Here is a 21,326-nt window from a genome sequence, read left to right on the forward strand (position 1 = left end):
TTATTATTTTTTATCTGTATATCTACCTTTATTTATTTATTTCCACATTTATTTATTTCTGTATTTTTACATTTTATTTTTCTGTATTTCTACATTTTATTTTTCTGTATTTACTGTATTTACTTTCTGTATCTACATTTATTTTGGTATTTTATACACTCACTTTTCTGATTTGTTCCTGTATTTTATCCTTTTCATTTCTGTATTTCTACATTTTCTAAATTTGTATTTCTACATTCATTCGTGTACTACATTTAATAGTCTGTATTTTTACATTATTTCTGTATTTTTACATTATTTCTGTATTACTACATTATTTCTGTATTTTTACATTATTTCTGTATTTCTACATTATTTCTGTATTTCTACATTTTTACATTATTTCTGTATTTTTACATTATTTCTGTATTTTTACATTATTTCTGTATTTTAACATTATTTCTGTATTTTTACATTATTTCTGTATTTTAACATTATTTCTGTATTTTAACATTATTTCTGTATTTTTACATTGTTTCTGTATTTTTACATTATTTCTGTATTTTTACATTATTTCTGTATTTCTACATTATTTCTGTATTTCTACATTATTTCTGTATTTTTACATTATTTCTGTATTTTTACATTATTTCTGTATTTTTACATTATTTCTGTATTTCTACATTATTTCTGTATTTCTACATTATTTCTGTATTTCTACATTATTTCTGTATTTTTACATTATTTCTGTATTTTTACATTATTTCTGTATTTTAACATTATTTCTGTATTTTTACATTATTTCTGTATTTTTACATTATTTCTGTATTTTTACATTGTTTCTGTATTTCTACATTGTTTCTGTATTTTTACATAATTTCTGTATTTTTACATTATTTCTGTATTTTTAAATTTTCTGTATTTCTACATTATTTCTGTATTTTTACATTATTTCTGTATTTCTACATTATTTCTGTATTTCTACATGTATTATTTATTTCTGAATTTCTACTTTTATTTTTCTGTATTTCTACATTTCTGTATTTCTACTTTTATTTATTTCTGTATTTTTACATTTTATTTTTCTGTATTTCTACTTTTACTTATTTCAGAATTTTTACATTTTATTTTTCTGTATTTCTACATTGATTTATTTCTGTATTTTTACATTTTATTTTTCTGTATTTCTACTTTTATTTCTTTCTGTATTTTTACATTGATTTATTTCTGTATGTCTACTTTTATTTTCTGTATTTCTACATTTATTTATTTCTGTCTACTTTTATTTTTCTGTATTTCTACACTTATTTATTTCTGTATTTTTACATTTTATTTTTCTGTATTTCTACATTTATTTATTTCTGTATTTTACATTTTTATTTTTCATGAATTTCTACATGTCTACTTTAATTTTTCTGTACTTCTACATTTATTTATTTCTGTATTTTTAATTTTATTTTTCTGTATTTCTACATTTATTTATTTCTGTATTTTTAATTTTATTTTTCTGTATTTCTACATTTATTTATTTCTGTCTACTTTTATTTTTCTGTATTTCTACATTTATTTACAGAAATGCATGCATGTACAAACAGAAAAATAAAAATAAACAAATAAAAAATAAGTAAATATGGAAATACAGAAATAAATTACAAAAGAAATGCAGAAATAGAAAAATAAAAGTAGAAATAACAGAAACAAAAAATAGAAATACATTTAAAAATTAAATAGAAATAAAGAAATTGAGATACTGAGGTAGAAATACATAACAGCAATAAGAATGGAAATACAGAAATAAACAAAAAAGAAACAGAAATACAAAAATAAATTTAAAAAGGAATACAGAAAAGTAGAAATATGAAAATAAATAAAAGTAAATAAATGAATGTAGACCAAATGCAAAAAAAAAAAAAAAAAAAAAAAAAAAAGACCAAACAAATGTTTTAAAATGTAGAAATAATTTAATATGCCCTACTTCGGCGAAAAAAATGTACTTAATCATTTATTTATTAATATAATAATCTACTTGTTTGAGCATTTATTTATTTATACTTGTCATTTCTTCATCTCCATATAAGCCTGTGGTACTACCTCAGTTTGAAGTTTGATGAAAATGCTTGGCACTTAAAAGGTTGAACATTTTGAAACGAGCGTGACGAACATCTCACCAGAAGATGTGCAGCGCGGCCTCCCGCAGAGCAGTGTTCTGAGAGTTAACCGAGTCGAACAGGAACTTGAGAATCTCAGGCCACTGGTTGTTTCCGTCGTCGTCTTGGGGGAGGAAAAATATATAAATAAATAAATAATCAATCACATTTATTAGATTATACGCTCGTCTGAGAAGAACTCACCGAGGAGATTGCGGGAGAGCTCGGCAGCCACGTCGCAGACCTTTTTACGGATACTGGGCGATGCGTCCAGCTGGATGCTGGCGAGTAGTTCCGTTCTGACCGCCGTCTGTATGTCTACGGTCAGGTTCGGGTAGACCTCTTCGAACGACGAGGACAGGAGCCGGCGCAGCAGAACGGCCGCCATCTGCCGGACCTGTGAACCATGTTTCATTAGTCTAACTGACCACACACACACACACAGGTTTAATGTTATCCAGTTCAGTCCGAAAAAACCTTAAAAATAGGTCTAACAGTGAAGATAACCGGTGACCGCTGTTATAGGACGTGTGTGTGCGTGCCTTTAAGAGAGACGCTCTGTTCACAGTATCGATATAAGTGATTCAGGAGCCGATTCATTTTACGTGAAGCGTAAGTTTCTCAGAAAAAGTAATAAATTATCGTCGCTGTCCGATGAAAAACTACTTTTAGCGGTTTTCACTATTTTTACGTGTTGATGAAAAGATGAATGAAATCACGCAATCTCTGTAACGAGTATTTCCATTGGCTGCCAGAGCTGTCCATCAAAACCGTGTAGCTCCGCCTCCTCCCCTCCGGTACTGTGTGAGACCGAAGTGAAACTGCGTGATGTTTCATCTCTACAGTTTATTCAGGTTATTCTATCACATGGTTATAAACATGATTTATATTTGTGATGTTTGTAGTTGTTTAAAAACACATTCGTATCTGATATTTATATGGACTAAGCGTTTACATGGACTGTATTAATTAACACTTTTTATTAGAGATGTGCCGATCGGGGTTTTTGGCACCGATTCCGATCTGCGATCTCCTTTCAGGGACATCGGCCGATAGCCGATTGCGATCGGGGGGGTTGAGCAGTAAATAAAATAAATAAACTTAAAAAGAGCCTCACAGTGAAGATAAACCGGAGCAGCGCGCGTGTTTGTGCGTGTGTTTGTGCCTTTAGAAGAGACGCTTTGTTCCAGTATCGCTATAAGTGATTCATTGATTCATGAGTCGATTCATTTTACGCCAAGCGTAAGTTTCTCTTCTCAGTTATCTCTCCGTGTTTACTGTTGTTAATTAAATGTCGTGGTTTTAAATAAACACCAGCTACTACAGAACATTTTGTGTGACTCTTACATTAAAAAGCTTCATTAAAAAGCTTCATTAAACTGCTATTACCACAGATCTGTAACCGAGTCAGACTCGTTCCGTCTAAGGAGCTAAAAGTTCAGCAGATGATCCTGAACTAACGAATTTGCTAATGAATAAACTTTTGCCTCTGATTGGCTCTGAAACGTTTTCTGTTCTCATCTACAGGGGTTGGACAAAATAACTGAAACACCTGTCATTTTAGTGTGGGAGGTTTCATGGCTAAATTGGACCAGTCTGGTGGCCAATCTTCATTAATTGCACATTGCACCAGTAAGAGCAGAGTGTGAAGGTTCAATTAGCAGGGTAAGAGCACAGTTTTGCTCAAAATATTGCAATGCACACAACATTATGGGTGACATACCAGAGTTCAAAAGAGGACAAATTGTTGGTGCACGTCTTGCTGGCGCATCTGTGACCAAGACAGCAAGTCTTTGTGATGTATCAAGAGCCACGGTATCCAGGGTAATGTCAGCATACCACCAAGAAGGACAGACCACATCTAACAGGATTAACTGTGGACGCAAGAGGAAGCTGTCTGAAAGGGATGTTCGGGTGCTAACCCGGATTGTATCCAAAAAACATAAAACCACGGCTGCCCAAATCACGGCAGAATTAAATGTGCACCTCGACTCTCCTGTTTCCACCAGAACTGTCCGTCGGGAGCTCCACAGGGTCAATATACACGGCCGGGCTGCTATAGCCAAACCTTTGGTCACTCGTGCCGATGCCAAACGTCGGTTTCAATGGTGCAAGGAGCGCAAATCTTGGGCTGTGGACAATGTGAAACATGTATTGTTCTCTGATGAGTCCACCTTTACTGTTTTCCCCACATCCGGGAGAGTTACGGTGTGGAGAAGCCCCAAAGAAGCGTACCACCCAGACTGTTGCATGCCCAGAGTGAAGCATGGGGGTGGATCAGTGATGGTTTGGGCTGCCATATCATGGCATTCCCTTGGCCCAATACTTGTGCTAGATGGGCGCGTCACTGCCAAGGACTACCGAACCATTCTGGAGGACCATGTGCATCCAATGGCGGTGCCGTGTATCAGGATGACAATGCACCAATACACACAGCAAGACTGGTGAAAGATTGGTTTGATGAACATGAAAGTGAAGTTGAACATCTCCCATGGCCTGCACAGTCACCAGATCTAAATATTATTGAGCCACTTTGGGGTGTTTTGGAGAAGCGAGTCAGGAAACATTTTCTTCCACCAGCATCACGTAGTGACCTGGCCACTATCCTGCAAGAAGAATGGCTTAAAATCCCTCTGACCACTGTGCAGGACTTGTATATGTCATTTCCAAGACCAATTGACGCTGTATTGGCCGCAAAAGGAGGCCCTACACCATACTAATAAATTATTGTGGTCTAAAACCAGGTGTTTCAGTTATTTTGTCCAACCCCTGTACATCACAAGTAAGAACCGCTTACGATTTACCAAAGTGAACCAGGAGTTTATATAACGTGCTGATAGAATCGACTCAGATGTGACCGGGTTGAATTATCTTTTTAAAGTAAATATTACAATCATCAAAATTACATCGTATGTACGATGCACAACGTTAATGATGTTATTTTAGGTCATGAAGAGCTTTCACTGTGGTTTCTGTACGATGGTTGATGAATGGTGATGCGATGGTTGGCGTCTGGATCGATCCACTGAGCTGTTAAGCTTAACGTGATCTTTATATATCACACGATCGGATCGGCTACTTTTAGGAGATATCGACCGATCGCCGATAGCATATTTTGATTAAAAATCGGCCGATACCGATTCATAGCCGATCGATCGTCCCATCTCTACTTTTTATAGCTAGTCAATAACATATATATAATGTCTGGTAACTTGATTGTTTTAGATGTTTATAGGTGTTTAAATGGTAATGTAGAACAATATTCCCAGTCTTGTTTCTGCACAACACAGTATTAAAAGCTTTTCTTAATACATCTATGAAATAATCATGTCTGTGTTTTGTTAATTTCTGGGTTAGCCAGAAAGCTTAAGCACCACGACCCAGGGAAAGGAGGGGGGGGTTTCTGGGGTCCTCCACGACATGAACTCAACCACTCACCTCACTTTTTTTTTTTAACTGCGGCCCATGAGCTCCTAGTTACACCACTGGTGTTGCATCTAGAAATGGTTCTGGCAATAAAAATGTGCATAACGGTTTAAATTTTGCTTAACGGCCCTAATATCTATATTAGGGATGTCCCGATCCGATCTCAAAGATCGGGACCGATCAAGGCGTTTTTTAACTGATCGGAATCGGCTTTACTAATCCCGATCTTCTGTTTTACGTCAGCACGTCCGCCGTGTGGGAACAGTTTGAATTGGAAAGTGAAACAAGTCCACAGCGAAGTGTGACGTCTGCACTGTGAGCGCTTCACGAGGCGGTGGGAGCAGAGCCGCGTCCATTACTGTCGAATTTGACTGTTTATACGGCGTGCGAGTCGAGGATCACACCGGTTTACGAAACAACGTAGTGATGCGCTCGTTTAATAAAGAAATAAATACGCGCTATATTCACATATTGTCGGGAGCAGAACACTTTATTAACTTCTTCTGTTACGGTACCGAATAGCCGACAGCTAGAGCCAGGCACGCTAGTCCATGCACTATGGAAGCCCCAAACGGTCAAACCACTGTCACGATACAAGCACTTTAAGAACGGGCTTTCCTTCATAACAAAAGAGCCTTTCCATTTATTTATTTTTTTCTTATATTCAAGTTAAGCTGCTACACAGATTTCTGTTCATTTTTAGTGCATCACTGCATTAAACAGATTTGTTTTCTTCGAATGTAAAGTTTAAAGTAAAACTGTAATTATCTCACTCATTTTGATTGATTTTGTAAAAATACAAAAACATTAAGCTAATAGCTTGGATGCAGCATTTTTCCCTTCAGCACTGCAGAGCTATTCGGTTCTTAAACATGTACACTGGATTAATCTGAATAACTGTAATGTACTTGAAGTGTGCACTGTGTGAACAGTATTATCCAGTTCTTATCTAGACAATATCTAGAAAATACAAGTATCGGTTTGAGACTCGGTATCGGATCGGGATCAAAATTAGTAATCGGGATCGGTATCGGGGTATGCGGTGATAATGCCATTTTTTTTTTTTTATTATTACTTAATTGATCTGGATTTTAGAGCTATATAAACAAGCTTTATTGTTAGGCTATGATTCAGTATATTATTGCTTTATGATGACAAAGATGAGACGGCTTTAAGAGCGATGAAATGCGTGTTTAGTGTTAAATACAGAACAGAGCAGAGATGCGCGTCTTTTCTCTATTAAAAAAAAGGTTTAAATTAAGCTTCTAGCCTAGGATAGATATACACTGTGAAACGAAAAAAAAAAAAAAAAGAGTTTAGGCTAAATATGTAAAACGCACATCTAATCAAAATATGGTAAAAAAAAAAATAGAATAAAGTCTGTAAGAGTTTAAACCTGCGTTATCATGCGCGCTAGAAGAACCAACACGTTCACCTGATGTGGTTTAGAGAGGATCTGAGTGGGGTAGTGATGTTCCCGGCGTTACCGATGTTACACTAATACACAGAGCAGAGCAAATCTAGCCCGGTTATCGCGCCACTATTAACTATCTATTTATTAGGTATAATTAACATAACAATATAAACTACATTTTAAGTTATTATTCGTTTCAATACATTTTTATTCAACGAAAAAATACATTTAAATCATTCCAGCAAGCCAGCAAGAGAATATTTGCAGGCTGCAATGCCATATTAACCGTCATTAAGTGTTTTAGTACGCCGAGGCTGTTTAAATATAGTCTAAATTACAAGTATTTATCGAGTGTGAACTCAGTTTAATCATTAATAAACTTGCCTATAATTCATGTTGCGATTGTTTACATTTTAAAACACAAACTCTGACACTCGGCAGCAACGCATGAGAACAGGTTGCGGGAAAATGTCGCCCTTAGCTCATTTTCATTATGAATTTATTTAACATTTATTACGCCCGAATGTAAGCGTATAAAACAAGATGGACCCTGCAACAACAAAAAAAAAAAAAAAAAGAGAAGAGAAGAAAGAAAGAAAGAAAAAACGTGAATATTGCGGTGATGCGGTTGCTTGGCATGCCCTATACCGCGATATTTCAAAATTGCGGTTAGCGCGACAGCCCTATCGGGAGTCCCCTTTTTTTCGCATCTCGGCGATGCGATATTCGAACTTTGAACGTTTCGTTCAAGCGTGAAAACTTTTTTTTGCAATATGTGGGTCTTTGTTCGAATTTTGAGCTTTTCCATGCAGCTTTTTTAACGCGCATTTTCAAAACTCGCAGAAAGTTGGCGGATGGAGAGAGGTCGGAGATGTTTTTGGAACACCTCTGCCAGCTGATACGGCGCATTAATCACACATCAAATACGAGTCCTGACTCGAACATAATGCACGAATCGCTATAAGGTGCACAAATCAAACCAGTCGGATGATGGAATATAATTAAGTATTCATTATTAGTAGTAATAATTAGAGATGGATGAGCACCGACACTCATTAACTCGTACTCGCAAACGAAGGTTCCGATACTAAAGATCCGATACCGTGTCTATTGCTGCCTTACGCCTGGTTCACACTACACGATTTTTGTCCCGATTTTCGCTCGGCGGCTGGTCGGCGCTAAGATTTGCCGGCTCGGGAGCAACTCGGTGTTCGCTCGGCGATCAAGACTCGGCTCTCGATCGCCCGCCCCCCTCCCCTTCGTCAACCACCGCACAGAAAACATTGAGAAAGCTTCTGACAAGCTCAAATAACTTCATTAACGTTAGGGATGCATCGATACCATTTTTTCCCCACCGAGTACGAGTACAAGTACTTGTATTTTTGTACTCGCCGATACCGATACCTATTTAGAATGATGCAATCTGGAGCATTATGGAATAGTGTAAGTTTTTAGTGTAAAATCGTGCAGTGGAACAGTTGCTTGGGTTGCCATCACTAATTGTAAAAAAAACAAACCAAAAAAAAACACCGCACAGACATCATTGAGAAAGCTTCTGACAAGCTAACGTTAACGTTCATTAATAAACGCACGTAATTAACGTTGCTGCTGATTGAAATATTTACTTTAAAAGGATAATACAGTCCGATCCCATCTGAGCCGATTCTATCAGCACATACTGTACATTCGTGGTTCACCTCGGTAAATCGTAAACGACTCTGAGTCGACTCCCGCTCTGTGGTAATAACCAGTATAATTAAGCCTGAGCTTTATAATGTAAGCGAGTCACACAGAATGTTCTGTAGTATTTGGTGTTTATTTACAACCGCATCATTTATTATAACAGTAAACACGGAGAGATGACTGAGAAAAGAAGCTTAAAATGAGTCGACTCCTGAATCACTTGTATCGACACTGTGAACAGAGTATTAAAGACACACACACGGCCTATAACAGCGGTCGCTGCTTTTGTAACCGGTTATCTTCGCTGTTAGCTCTACTTTGAAGGTTTGTTGTTTTTTTTCAAACGGACCTAAATAACATTAAACGTGCGTGTGAGCGTGGTCAGTGAGAATAATTCAATCTGTCTCCCGTGGGTGAAAAATGAATTGCTTTAGTTTTAGAAGTAAAAAAATCTCGTAATGCCACGTAATGTCTGTGCGTACCTCCTCGGCGGCCGCTGCATCGCGGACGGCCTCCAGCAAGAACGTGATCTTCGACGGGCCGGGGATGGTATCGTACGTTTCCTAGAAATGAGGTAAACGAGAAAAGTACACGTCACTACTGAACGCCCACGTTCCGTATAAGGGCATGAATCAGTTCGGCTCCGTCTCGAACCACACGCGACTGCACTGTACTGCACCACTGGTGTGATACTGGTGTTCTCCAGCTGCATGTGGCCTGTTCATGTATGTGCGGCAGTTAAACAAATCCCCTCCCAGTACACCACCGCCCATATAGGCACTCGGGAGATGAAATCCCACCAGGGTCTATCCTGGAGTCACCTTCCAGTTGGCCATACCTTCTGATTAGAAGCACAAACCACCTTAATTGGCTCCTTTCCACACGAAGGAACAGCGGTTCCTCTAGAGCTCCTCCTGGATTGCTGAGCTCTGTACCCGATCAGATAGAGTATGGCCCAGCAACCCACCAGAAAAAAACCATGATCCCAAGCTCTACGTCATAGTTCTTAGCAGGCATTAAAAGGTATTACTGGTATTACAATCTGAAAACGAGCAAGAAGGAGATACCAGGATATTGGTCGTTACACTAGAAGAGCTGGACAGGGACGTAGAAGGGCACCGATATTGAATGACCGATATGGGAGGAGAAATATCCAGCAGGCTACAGGTGTGTATATTTTTGAACACCAGTGATGATAATCTGGGGAGGCAGATCCTTGGACGATCATAGACCCATAGATTTAGATAGCAGGGTGAAATCCTCAGAGCCATCGTCAGACCTTCTGCTGGTGCAGGACACTGCACAGCGACATGTAGGCAGTTCCTGAAGAACAAAGGCGTTGATGCCCCATTGACCTTCTATCACGTTTCCCAGACCTGCATCCAATTGACAGACGCTGGGACCAAGTAGCGCCACAGACCGTCCTGGAGCTTATTGATGCCCTGGTCCAGGTCTTGTAGGAGAATATCCACCAGGACACAGTCCAGTTATTAAAATTATATCGCTGCCAACCATGATCATGAGGGGGTCTAACACTAAGCATTAAACAGAGCGATCATGTGACCGATTCCAACCGATTGATCTCCTGACTGATCCAATTTGCATGAGATTCATCAAGGCAACTCAAAGTGCCCCTGATGAGACGGTGGATAATGTCCTGGTGGATCTCCTCCTAGAAATGAATCAGGGCATTGGCAAGCTCGTTGGCAGTTTGTGACGCTACTAGGCGACGTCAGATGCTATGAAACAAAGTGCCAAAGGTTCCCAAAGGTACCCGATAGCATTCAGGTCTGGTGCACGTGAGAGACAGTCAACGGCGTCAACGGCATGAACGCCTCCGTTACCCAGAAACTGGCGGGCATTGTTCTGCACCGAGAAGAGCTCTGAGGATCTGATGACCTTGTCATCTCTCCTGATGACTCCCAGATCAGACCATCTGATAATGTACGAAACCTTGGTGTTGTCCTGGATGACCAGCTGACCTTCTGTCATAATGTAGCCAACATGACAAGATCGTGTCGGTTCCTCTTCTACAACATCAAGAAGATTCGTCCATTTCGCTGGTCCACTCACTTGTAATCTCACGGTTGGACGACTGCAACTCGCTCCTGGCAGGAGCTCCCATGTCCACTATTAAACCCTTACAACTCATCCGAAATGCAGCTGCTCGCCTGGTTTTCAACCACATCACCCCACTGCTGCGTTCTCATCATTGCCTTATAACACTGACGCTCGCCTACGAACCCAAGCTACCTCAAAGGTCTGATCAAACCTCGCTCCGTACCACTAGAGTCTCGCTCGACTTGATCCTCCACCCAGAACTCAAGGAAGACGAGCATCAGCATCAAGGCTCTCCTCTGTACCGGCACCCAAGTGGTGGAACTTCCCTAGTCTGTCCGAACTTCAAAACAGCCAGGAAGGATAAGAAGAGAGATCAATACCGCTAATTTTTGTCAATTTTATTGGCACCCAAGTTGGCGAAATTTAGAGATTTACATTCGCTTACATGCTTCATAACTGGACAGATTGATATTCTGAAATACACAGAAAATGTGAGGTAAAAATTTCAAAAAACTGCATTTTAAATACACAAATCGGACTTGTTTTGGATGTTCAGTGATTATTTTATCTTTATTTTATAAAAACAACGTTTAATTTGATAAAATAATGACCACAGCACTAACTGGGACATGTCCACTTCCCAAAATAATGAGGAGAACTGGGACAATTTATGACAGCGTTATCTAAAACTACAAAATTACAATAAAAATTATTATAAGGTCAACGAAAGAGTAAAAAGTATTAATATTTTAATTATATATGTATGCTAAGTGTTGACCAGTAGGTGCTAACTGAAAAGTTAAGTCAGCTAAAACCGGCTAATATTATTTATTCCTAACAGGCGGTTAAATTAATGATAAAACAAAAGCCAGAATGACTTATTTTTAATAATAAATCCAAAATTACACCATTTCTAAATAAAAAACAGCTGGGATATACAATAACCGCCTGAACGTTTTTTAATTAGCGTACCATTATATGCTAAACACGGCCTTAGTGATGATGCTATTTGGCTAAGCTAGCTCTTTATGAGCATTTTATACTTTAATAATGTCTGCTCTGAGTGTTATAACAAACTTGTTGTGAATTTAATATTATATATATTAAAAAAAACACACATTTTAATATTTTAGCCGCATTTTTGCTTTTTCTAATACGAACAGTGTGACAGTGCTAACCGGCTAACCATCCATATCAAACAGCAGCCGGTAGCTCCTTTTGAGCATTTTATCGTCAAATAATGTCTGCCAGTGTTATTACATACTTGTTGTGAATTTAATATTATATATATTTAAAAAAAAAAACACACACATTTTTAATATTTTGGAAGGCTTTTCGCTATGTAGTGTATTAATGCGAACACTGTGCAAGTGCTAACCGGCTAGCCATCTAGTCTAGTCCCATCATATCAAACATCAGCCGGTTTGTCTAGATCGGTTTAAACTGTGTCTGAATTAACACGTTTATATATTGATTGGTATCTTTAATGCTTTATAATTGCTCTAATGTAGCAGAAATGCCACTATTAAGTGCAGTTGTGTGTTGAGTACTATATAACACTATTGCGTAGTAACGTTACCTAGTAAAAATGCAAGAAAAAACAACAGCGATTGCTTTAAAATGTAGTATTTTAAGCAGTATGACAGCTCATGTGATTATAACCAGCGTGTTAGATAATATATGTCTGATTATCCACAGCTTTAGTGTAGCTGCAGCCTCCACGTGGACCGAACGCACACCGTGATTATAACGCCCCACAGCCGCTATGCTAAGCTAACACAGCGCGCACGTTATAACCGAGTAAGAAACGATATAAACACGTAGCTCGTACCTCTGATTGCTTCCTGACGGTATTGTCAGGGCTCATCAGGTTCCCCAGTAAGATGTAAAATTGCTGCCGCTCCGCCATTGCCGCAGGATCCAGAAAGAAACCAGCTGACGGAGGGAGGAGCCGAAATAAACGCGTGTTCTGTCACTTTTTGCCGCCGTTAGATTTTGCTACCGGGGCAGGAAGTTCAGTTCAGCCGTGACCTCAGGATTTTACATGACGTGTGTGGCTGTGACAGCAGTAGCATCAGAACGCATGCTAATATTAAATACAGAAATTCATTAAATAAAATAAAAGATCAAGCACAAACACACGTTAATAAGTTAAATAACATATAAATAAATCATATTTTAGATCAACCTGATGCTAAAAATGTTTTTTTGTACTAATTGCACCTAAATTCGTGCTGCATGTGGTACTTAACTATATTTGTTGCTTTTTTTAAATGTGAACTTTACCAACAAAATAAACGACTTATTATTTAATTAAATGATACTAAATTACCATTATATAATATATATTATGTTATACTGATCAGCCATAACATTAAAACCACCTCCTTGTTTCTACACTCACTGTCCATTTTATCAGCTCCACTTACCATATACAATTACTGACTGTAGTCCATCTGTTTCTCGGCATGCTTTGTTAGCTCCCTTTCATGCTCTTCTACGATGGTCAGGACCCTCACAGGACCACCACAGAGCAGGTATTATTTAGGCGGTGGATCATTCTCAGCACTGCATTGACACTGACATGGTGGTGGTGTGTTAGTGTGTGTTGTGCTGGTATGAGTGGATCAGACACAGCAGCGCTGCTGGAGTCTTTAAATACCGTGTCCACTCACTGTCCACTCTATTAGACACTCCTACCTAGTCGGTCCACCTTGTAGATGTAAAGTCAGAGGCGATCGCTCATCTCATCTATTGCTGCTGTTTGGTCTGAGTCGGTCATCTTGGCGCTGTTGGCTGGATCTATTTTTGGTTGTGGACTATTCTCAGTTTAACACACACTAACACACCACCACCATGTCAGTGTCACTGCAGTGCTGAGAATGATCCACCACCTAAGTAACACCTGCTCTGTGGTGGTCCTGTGGGGGTCCTGACCATTGAAGAACAGCATGAAAGGGGGCTAACAAAGCATGCAGAGAAACAAATAGACTAGTCAGTAATTGTAGAACTACAAAGCAGCCGGTCCCTGCTGCTGGGTCGATGCCCTTCCAGGGCCTGTGTCCTGGCATCTCCTTCATGCTGTTGAGACTGTGCTGGGAGACACAGCAAACCTTCTTGCGACCGCATGTATGGTTGTGCCATTCTGGAGGGCTGCGGATACCGCCTCGTGCTACCAGTAGTGACAAGGACACTAGCAAAACGCAAAACTAGAGAAGAATCAGTCAGGAAGGATACGGAGAGCGTATTTGTCTGTGGCCACCACCTGCAGAACCATTCCCTTTTTGGTGGTTGTCTTGCTGTTGCCTCTCACAATCGCTTATGCTTCCTAACTGGGCAGATTGATATCCCTAAAGTTGAACCTTATTTTTTTTAGCAGTGTATTATATACACTTGTCTTTTCTTAATTATTATTACTTCTTTAATTGAAAAATAAGTGCCTTAAAAAAGAAATCTGTGCTTTATCAACCGTCTTAAATCTTTATTTAACTGATAAAGGCAGAAAGAAAAGTAGAAGTATAAAATACAGAAAATTGTTGTCACTTAACACAGTCTTTTAGTCATATATGCAAAAAAAAAATACTTTTTATATAAGTCATAATAACAGAAACTCCAATACAATGATTTAGCCTGGTAGCGTGAGAGTAATGTACAGAATTATCACATGAAGCTATGTTAATATACTTTAGATATTATTATTATAATAGTGTCATTGATTCCTCTGGTCACCTTTTCTTGGCAAAAAGAGACTTCTAAATCTCTGCTTGAAGCGATCGCCTGCCAGTGTGTACAGACCCAAGTTGAACACAATGTTGAGCACTGCCACTGGCCTTGACATTATATAGGCCGCATGTACCCATTGCTTTATCGTGCAGAAGTCATCATTGTTTGTGTATATTCTCAGTGCTCTCAATACATGGAACGGAAGAAAGCAGACCACAAAGCAGATTATAATAAACGCAATGAGCTTCCTCGCCCTTACGCGGTGGCTTCTCTGAATGTGAGGGCCTTGAGCCAAGACCGTCGCTATGCGCGCGTAACAGACGCACACGATTACCAAGGGTAGCAGGAAGCCTATCGCCGTCAACATCCAGCTATACCACCACACTTTTTGGAAGTCGTTGCTGGCCAGATCGAGGCAGTGGGTGACGTTGTCCACCTGGACTGTAAAATCCATGATGAAAATGGGCACCATCAGTGAAACGGCCACGGACCAGGTTAAAACGCACGCGAGTATACCCCATCGTCTTTTCTGGACCCTGGCCGCCTGCGTCGGGTGCACGATAGCCACGTAACGGAACACAGCCAGGCAAGTGAGGAAGAAGACGCTGGCGTAGAGGTTGAAGTGGAACCCCAAGCGTACGAGCTGACACATGAATTCGCCCAGCGTCCAAGCCTTGAGGGAATAATAGTAGACCAGAAATGGCATGGTCAACATGTACAGGAGGTCAGTGGAGGCGAGGTTCACCATAATGATGCTGCTGGTTCTCCAGGGTCGGACCTTAGCCAAGTAGACTATTAGTGAAATCAGGTTACCCAGTACGCCTACTGTAAAAATGATACTATACATGACTGGTAGGTAGTAGTGCTTCACAGCGTATTCAAAGTTGCTGCCGTTCGAGTCATTGCAGGTAGCCATGTCTGTCGAGTCTGTGGAGGTAGAGAGTAAAAAGAAAGATTTAGAACTATATATAATAGCAGGACCCGTAACTGACGCAATTACGACCTCTGCCGGCTGATTGACGGCGTCTGTACAGAGACGAGGAAAGGGCGCGCGGATCAGGGTGTGTCTCTCCGTACACAGCGCTGATCCGCATTGCACTCGTCACGGTGTACGTAAGTGACGAGATGCATACAGCTGCTGCACGCGTGTCGGAGGGAGAGTGGGTTAGCTCTGTTCTCTTCGATCAGAGCGGGGATCGGCATTGGTGGAGAGGAAAGTACATAATTGGTTATATACAGTGGTGCTTGAAAATTTGTGAACCCTTTAGAATGATCTATATTTCTGCATAAATATGACCTAAAACATCATCAGATTTTCACACAAGTCCTAAAAGTAGATAAACTAATGAGACCAAAATATTATGCTCGGTCATTTATTTATTAAGGAAAATGATCCAATATTACATCTTCACAACACATGTTTGTGGAAGTGTATCATGGCACGAACAAAGGAGATTCCCGAGGACCTCAGAAAAAGAGTTGTTGATCCTCCTCAAACTGGAAAAGGTTACAAAACCATCTCTAAAGAGTTTGGACTCCACCAATCCACAGTCAGACAGATTGTGTACAAATGGAGGGAATTCAAGACCACTGTTACCCTCCCCGAGAGTGGTCGACCAACAAAGATCACTCCAAGAGCAAGGCGTGTAATAGTCGGCGAGGTCACAAAGGACCCCAGGGTAACTTCTGAGCAATTGACGGCCTCTCTCACATTGGCTAATGTTAACGTTCATGAGTCCAGCAATGGTGTGCATGGCAGGGTTGCAAGGAGAAAGCCACTGCTCTCCAAAAAGAACATCGCTGCTCGTCTGCAGTTTGCTACAGGTCACGTGGACAAGCCAGAAGGCTACTGGAAGAATGTTATGAAAAGCGTTATGTTCGGAGAAAGGAAAACACTGCATTCCAGCATAAGAACCTTTATCCCATCTGTGAAACACGGTGGTGGTAGTATCATGGTTTGGGCCTGTTTTGCTGCATCTGGGCCAGGACGGCTTGCCATCATCGACGGAACAATGAATTCTGAATTATATCAGAGAATTCTTAAGGAAAATGTCAGGACATCTGTCCATGAACTGAATCTCAAGAGAAGGTGGGTCATGCAGCGAGACAACGACCCTAAGCACACAAGTCGTTCTACCAAAGAATGGTTAAAGAAGAATAAAGTTCATGTTTTGGAATGGCCGAGTCAAAGTCCTGACCTTAATCCAATGGAAATGTTGTGGAAGGACCTGAAGCGAGCAGTCAATGTGAGGAAACCCACCAACATCCCAGAGTTGAAGCTGTTCTGTTCGGAGGAATGGGCTAAAATTCTTCCAGGGGGGGGGCAGTTATTGTGATTTGCCACTCACAAATATGTAATATTGGATCATTTTCCTCAATAAATAAATGACAGAGTATAATATTTTGGTCTCATTAGTTTAACTGGGTTCTCTTTATCTACTTTTAGGACTTGTGTGAAAATCTGATGATGTTTTAGGTCATATTTATGCAGAAATATAGAAAATTCTAAAGGGTTCACAAACTTTCAAGCACCACTGTACATACATAATGATTTTTGTTGGCATTATACAGTGTATCACAAAAGTGAGTACACCCCTCACATTTCTGCAGATATTTAAGTATATCTTTTCATGGGACAACACTGACAAAATGACACTTTGACACAATGAAAAGTAGTCTGTGTGCAGCTTATATAACAGTGTACATTTATTCTTCCCTCAAAATAACTCAATATACAGCCATTAATGTCTAAACCACCGTTTCTTGTGTAGAGACTTCAGAAGAGGCTTCCTTCTGGGGTGACAGCTATGCAGACCAATTTGATGTAGTGTGCGGCGTATGGTCTGAGCACTGACAGGCTGACCCCCCACCTTTTCAATCTCTGCAGCAATGCTGACAGCACTCCTGCGCCTATCTTTCAAAGACAGCAGTTGGATGTGACGCTGAGCACGTGCACTCGGCTTCTTTGGACGACCAACGCGAGGTCTGTTCTGAGTGGACCCTGCTCTTTTAAAACGCTGGATGATCTTGGCCACTGTGCTGCAGCTCAGTTTCAGGGTGTTGGCAATCTTCTTGTAGCGCAACAATTCGTCTTTTAAGATCCTCAGAGAGTTCTTTGCCATGAGGTGCCATGTTGGAACTTTCAGTGACCAGTATGAGAGAGTGTGAGAGCTGTACTACTAAATTGAACACACCTGCTCCCTATGCACACCTGAGACCTAGTAACACTAACGAGTCACATGACATTTTGGAGGGAAAATGACAAGCAGTGCTCAATTTGGACATTTAGGGGTGTAGTCTCTTAGGGGTGTACTCACTTTTGTTGCCGGTGGTTTAGACATTAATGGCTGTATATTGAGTTATTTTGAGGGAAGAATAAATTTACACTGTTATATAAGCTGCACACAGACTACTTTGCATTGCGTCAAAGTGTCATTTTGTCAGTGTTGTCCCATGAAAAGATATACTTAAATATCTGCAGAAATGTGAGGGGTGTACTCACTTTTGTGATACACTGTATGTAGCCAATCAGAATGTTTGTAACATGGCCCATACATATATATATATATATGAGTCATCCTATAATTTGGGGTACATTCCATGTCCAATGATAATAATTAAATTTATTCTACTAAACTATTTTCTTCAGAAATGTCATATTTTACCTATAAATGGAAAACATGTTGTAATATCACAAAAACATGATGTGCATCCTATGCTTCATTTAGCTTGAAATTTGTCATGATGTTCCTAAATGAACAGTTTTTGCTGTGTCCGTTTTTTAAGTTGAGGGGGCCTTGGTTTCAAAATAATGAATAAAATTATTAGTTTAAATACTAAAGAAAAATATTTTTTTTTTTAATTGAGTTTGTCTTTTAAATAATTTAAATATCTTTATTTATTAATGTCCGCAAAAGTTCTGTCAACTATGTTACTAACAGAACTCCACTCAGCAACTCAAAAATGGTTTGTTCTAAAACTATGTGACCAGCATTACATGATATCATTTTTCTCTGTGGAGGGTATATTGAACAAACTGTGGTGAATGTTCTCTTATTTTTAAAAATATTTTATCTATAATAGAACATTGTCAATGAGTATATTAATTGACCGTCAACTATGTTACATACGTTGTTATGGTTACAATTTTTTTTATAATTTTAATTCAAATGTATGTTCAAATTAGACATTATTCTGTTCAAGAAACTCATTTACAAATGAGTCAATAACCATCCAGCTGTGTTACTGAACTTGAATAAATGTACAGCTGCTCTTTAACAAGGGCCTTCATGGTCGGATAATCTTATTCCTTCACATTCAGCGTTAAGCCCTGAACAATAATAACAACAAATTAAAAAACTGTTATATTTTTTTGTTTCTTTGATATATTGTACAGTCGTATCAGTCGACTTATTAGGAGTGTTTTTAACTTTAATTTGATTCACTTTAATTACTTGCTCCCATCAGTAGAAACCCAGCAGTAAGATGTGTCTTCTAGTGCTTGCTGAGCAGTTTCCACAGAATGCAGCGCCATCACGGTGTTGACAATAGTGATGGGAATTATGGCTCCTTGAAGGGAGTCGGATCTTTTGGCTCGGTTCCTTTTAAAGAGCCGTTCAAAATGACTCTCCGTTCTTCGGGAGGCGCTACTGGGTCAACTATGAGACAGCCCCGATATTAATATCACTTTTACTGGAAATGCGTGGATTACATTTGATAAGAAGTGAGCAGAAATAAAATATATATATATATTATAACGGCTCCCTGAGGCGCGACTCGGTTCCTTTAGTTCATTTCAAAGAGCCGTTAGATGGAATCGCGAACGACCCATCACTAGAACTTGATTCGAAAAAAAAAAGCTAATAAACCTCTCGCACACACCAAAGGATATGGGTGAGAACAGAACTTTTAGGAGCTGCTAACTGTTCGTGTCACAAACACATTAATGTTCCCTACATAGTGCACTAGATTGTATATTAGAAAATAATTTATGTTCCTTACTTAGTGCACTAGATAGTGTACTAGATAATAGACTTATGTTTCTTACAAAATGCTTTAGGTAGCGTATTAGTTAACGGATTTATGTTCCCTACACAGTGCACTAGATTGTATATCAGATCACGGATTTATGTTCCCTACATAGTGCACTAGATTGTATATCAGATAACGGATTCAGGTTCCCTACATAGTGCACTAGAAAGTATAACTAGATGATGATTTGTGTTCCTTACATAGTGCACTAGATAGTGTATTACATAATTAATTATGTTCCCTACATAGTGCACTAGATTGTAAATCAGATCACGGATTTATGTTCCCTACATAGTGCACTAGATTGTATATCAGATCACGGATTTATGATCCCTACATAGTGCACTAGATTGTATATCAGATAACGGATTTAGGTTCCCTACATAGTGCACTAGAAAGTATAACTAGATGATGATTTGTGTTTCTTTACGTAGTGCACTAGATAGTGTATTACATAATTAATTATGTTCCCTACATAGTGCACTAGATTGTATATCAGATCACGGATTTAGGTTCCCTACATAGTGCACTAGACAGTATATTAGACAATTGATCTATGTTCCCTACACAGTGAGCTAGATTGTGTATCAGATAACGGATTTAATACGCGTGTGTGTGCGTGTGTGTCGCTCTCGGCCGCTCGTTCTAGATTCCGGGAGATTTTACCTGACCCGCGGGCATCAGGGAGCCGCTACGTATACGGGATATACGGGATGTCTGAAACAGATGCACTCCTAAAACGACCTAAAAGCAAATCAATGCAAAAACACACACACCGGACAGTGAGTGCAGATTAGAGAAGCCGAATCCCGGACTTTTTTGGAGATTTCAAAAGGTCTCAAAAAGAGGACGTCTGGGAAAAAGAGGACGTATGGTCACCCTAAATAAATGTGCTCAGGAATTGAAAGTAAATGCTGTCAGAATGTTGAAAATATGAATATGAATTGTTCCTCTAAGCCGGTAAGCCACCTTAACAATAGAGCCACCTCACACCTACACAAAAACCAGATCTTCAGAACACAAGAATTTAAAGAACTAAATATATTTTCTTCCTTCCTTCTGAACATGATTCATTCCAAAATCACCTGTTTGAAATAACATCATTATTTAGTTTTTTTTTTACCTCATCCCTTTACCTTGCCAACTTTTTTAGAGTGTGTTGTAATCCTGAAATACATGTACACTGATCAGCCATAACATTAAAACCACCTCCTTGTTTCTACACTCACTGTCCATTTTATCAGCTCCACTTCCCATATAGAAGCACTTTGTAGTTCTACAATTACTGCCTGTGGTCCATCTGTTTCTCAGCATGCTTTGTTAGCCCCCTTTCACGCTGTTCTTCAATGGTCAGGACCCCCCACAGGACCACCACAGAGCAGGTATTATTTAGGTCGGGGGAGTCAAACTCGATCCGGCCCGCCACGTCATTTGATGTGGCCCGCGAGCGAGAGCTTAAGCGACTGTACGATTGTTGTGATGGTTCGAGTCGTTACAGAGACGCACTTATAAGTTAATGGGACTCCTGCGCCTTTAAGCAGCAACCGGCGACATCGTAGTCATGGCAACTAACTTTGACCTTGAACTTTGTGACTTTTACGGCAAAAGAACGCGTGTAGTAATGTAAACAATTATAATAAATATAAATAATTATCTTGTAATATAGTACCAAAGCATCGTCTGTAAGTAGTGGCGTTTATATTCTCAGTTGTTAGTAAATGTTTAGTGAGTATATTACAGCGTTTTAGTTACAAATTAAATACAATTGTTACCGTTACTATAGCAATTAGTATCTTTACACAGAATGCTAACTCGTTAGTGCTATTTTACGTTTGGTTAAATCTCATATTGTACCAGATGTA

The 21,326-nt window shown here is 39.2% G+C and overlaps 2 protein-coding genes and 1 pseudogene across 2 annotated transcripts in view; all 3 read right to left on the reverse strand.

Moving 5' to 3' along the window:
- kpnb3 (karyopherin (importin) beta 3) overlaps nucleotides 1–12,649 on the reverse strand; it is a 38,463-nt gene extending 25,814 nt beyond the window's left edge. The window contains exons 1-4 of the mRNA XM_063009357.1: nucleotides 12,542–12,649; nucleotides 9,132–9,212; nucleotides 2,331–2,523; nucleotides 2,148–2,250 (exon numbers count right to left, since the gene is read on the reverse strand). Coding sequence (XP_062865427.1) covers nucleotides 2,148–2,250; nucleotides 2,331–2,523; nucleotides 9,132–9,212; nucleotides 12,542–12,619 — 455 coding nt within the window. The 5' untranslated portion in view covers nucleotides 12,620–12,649. The remainder of the gene's footprint in view (nucleotides 1–2,147; nucleotides 2,251–2,330; nucleotides 2,524–9,131; nucleotides 9,213–12,541) is intronic.
- The window catches only part of LOC134328691 (NACHT, LRR and PYD domains-containing protein 3-like), a 1,194,473-nt pseudogene that overhangs the window by 269,363 nt on the left and 903,784 nt on the right, over nucleotides 1–21,326 (reverse strand).
- Nucleotides 14,420–15,349, reverse strand: LOC134329509 (2-oxoglutarate receptor 1-like). The gene has a single exon (XM_063010795.1). The coding sequence runs from the start codon at nucleotides 15,347–15,349 to the stop codon at nucleotides 14,420–14,422; it is 930 nt and encodes a 309-aa protein (XP_062866865.1).

The sequence above is a fragment of the Trichomycterus rosablanca genome, chromosome 15 (genome assembly GCF_030014385.1).
Source record: "Trichomycterus rosablanca isolate fTriRos1 chromosome 15, fTriRos1.hap1, whole genome shotgun sequence".
NCBI lineage: Eukaryota > Metazoa > Chordata > Actinopteri > Siluriformes > Trichomycteridae > Trichomycterus > Trichomycterus rosablanca.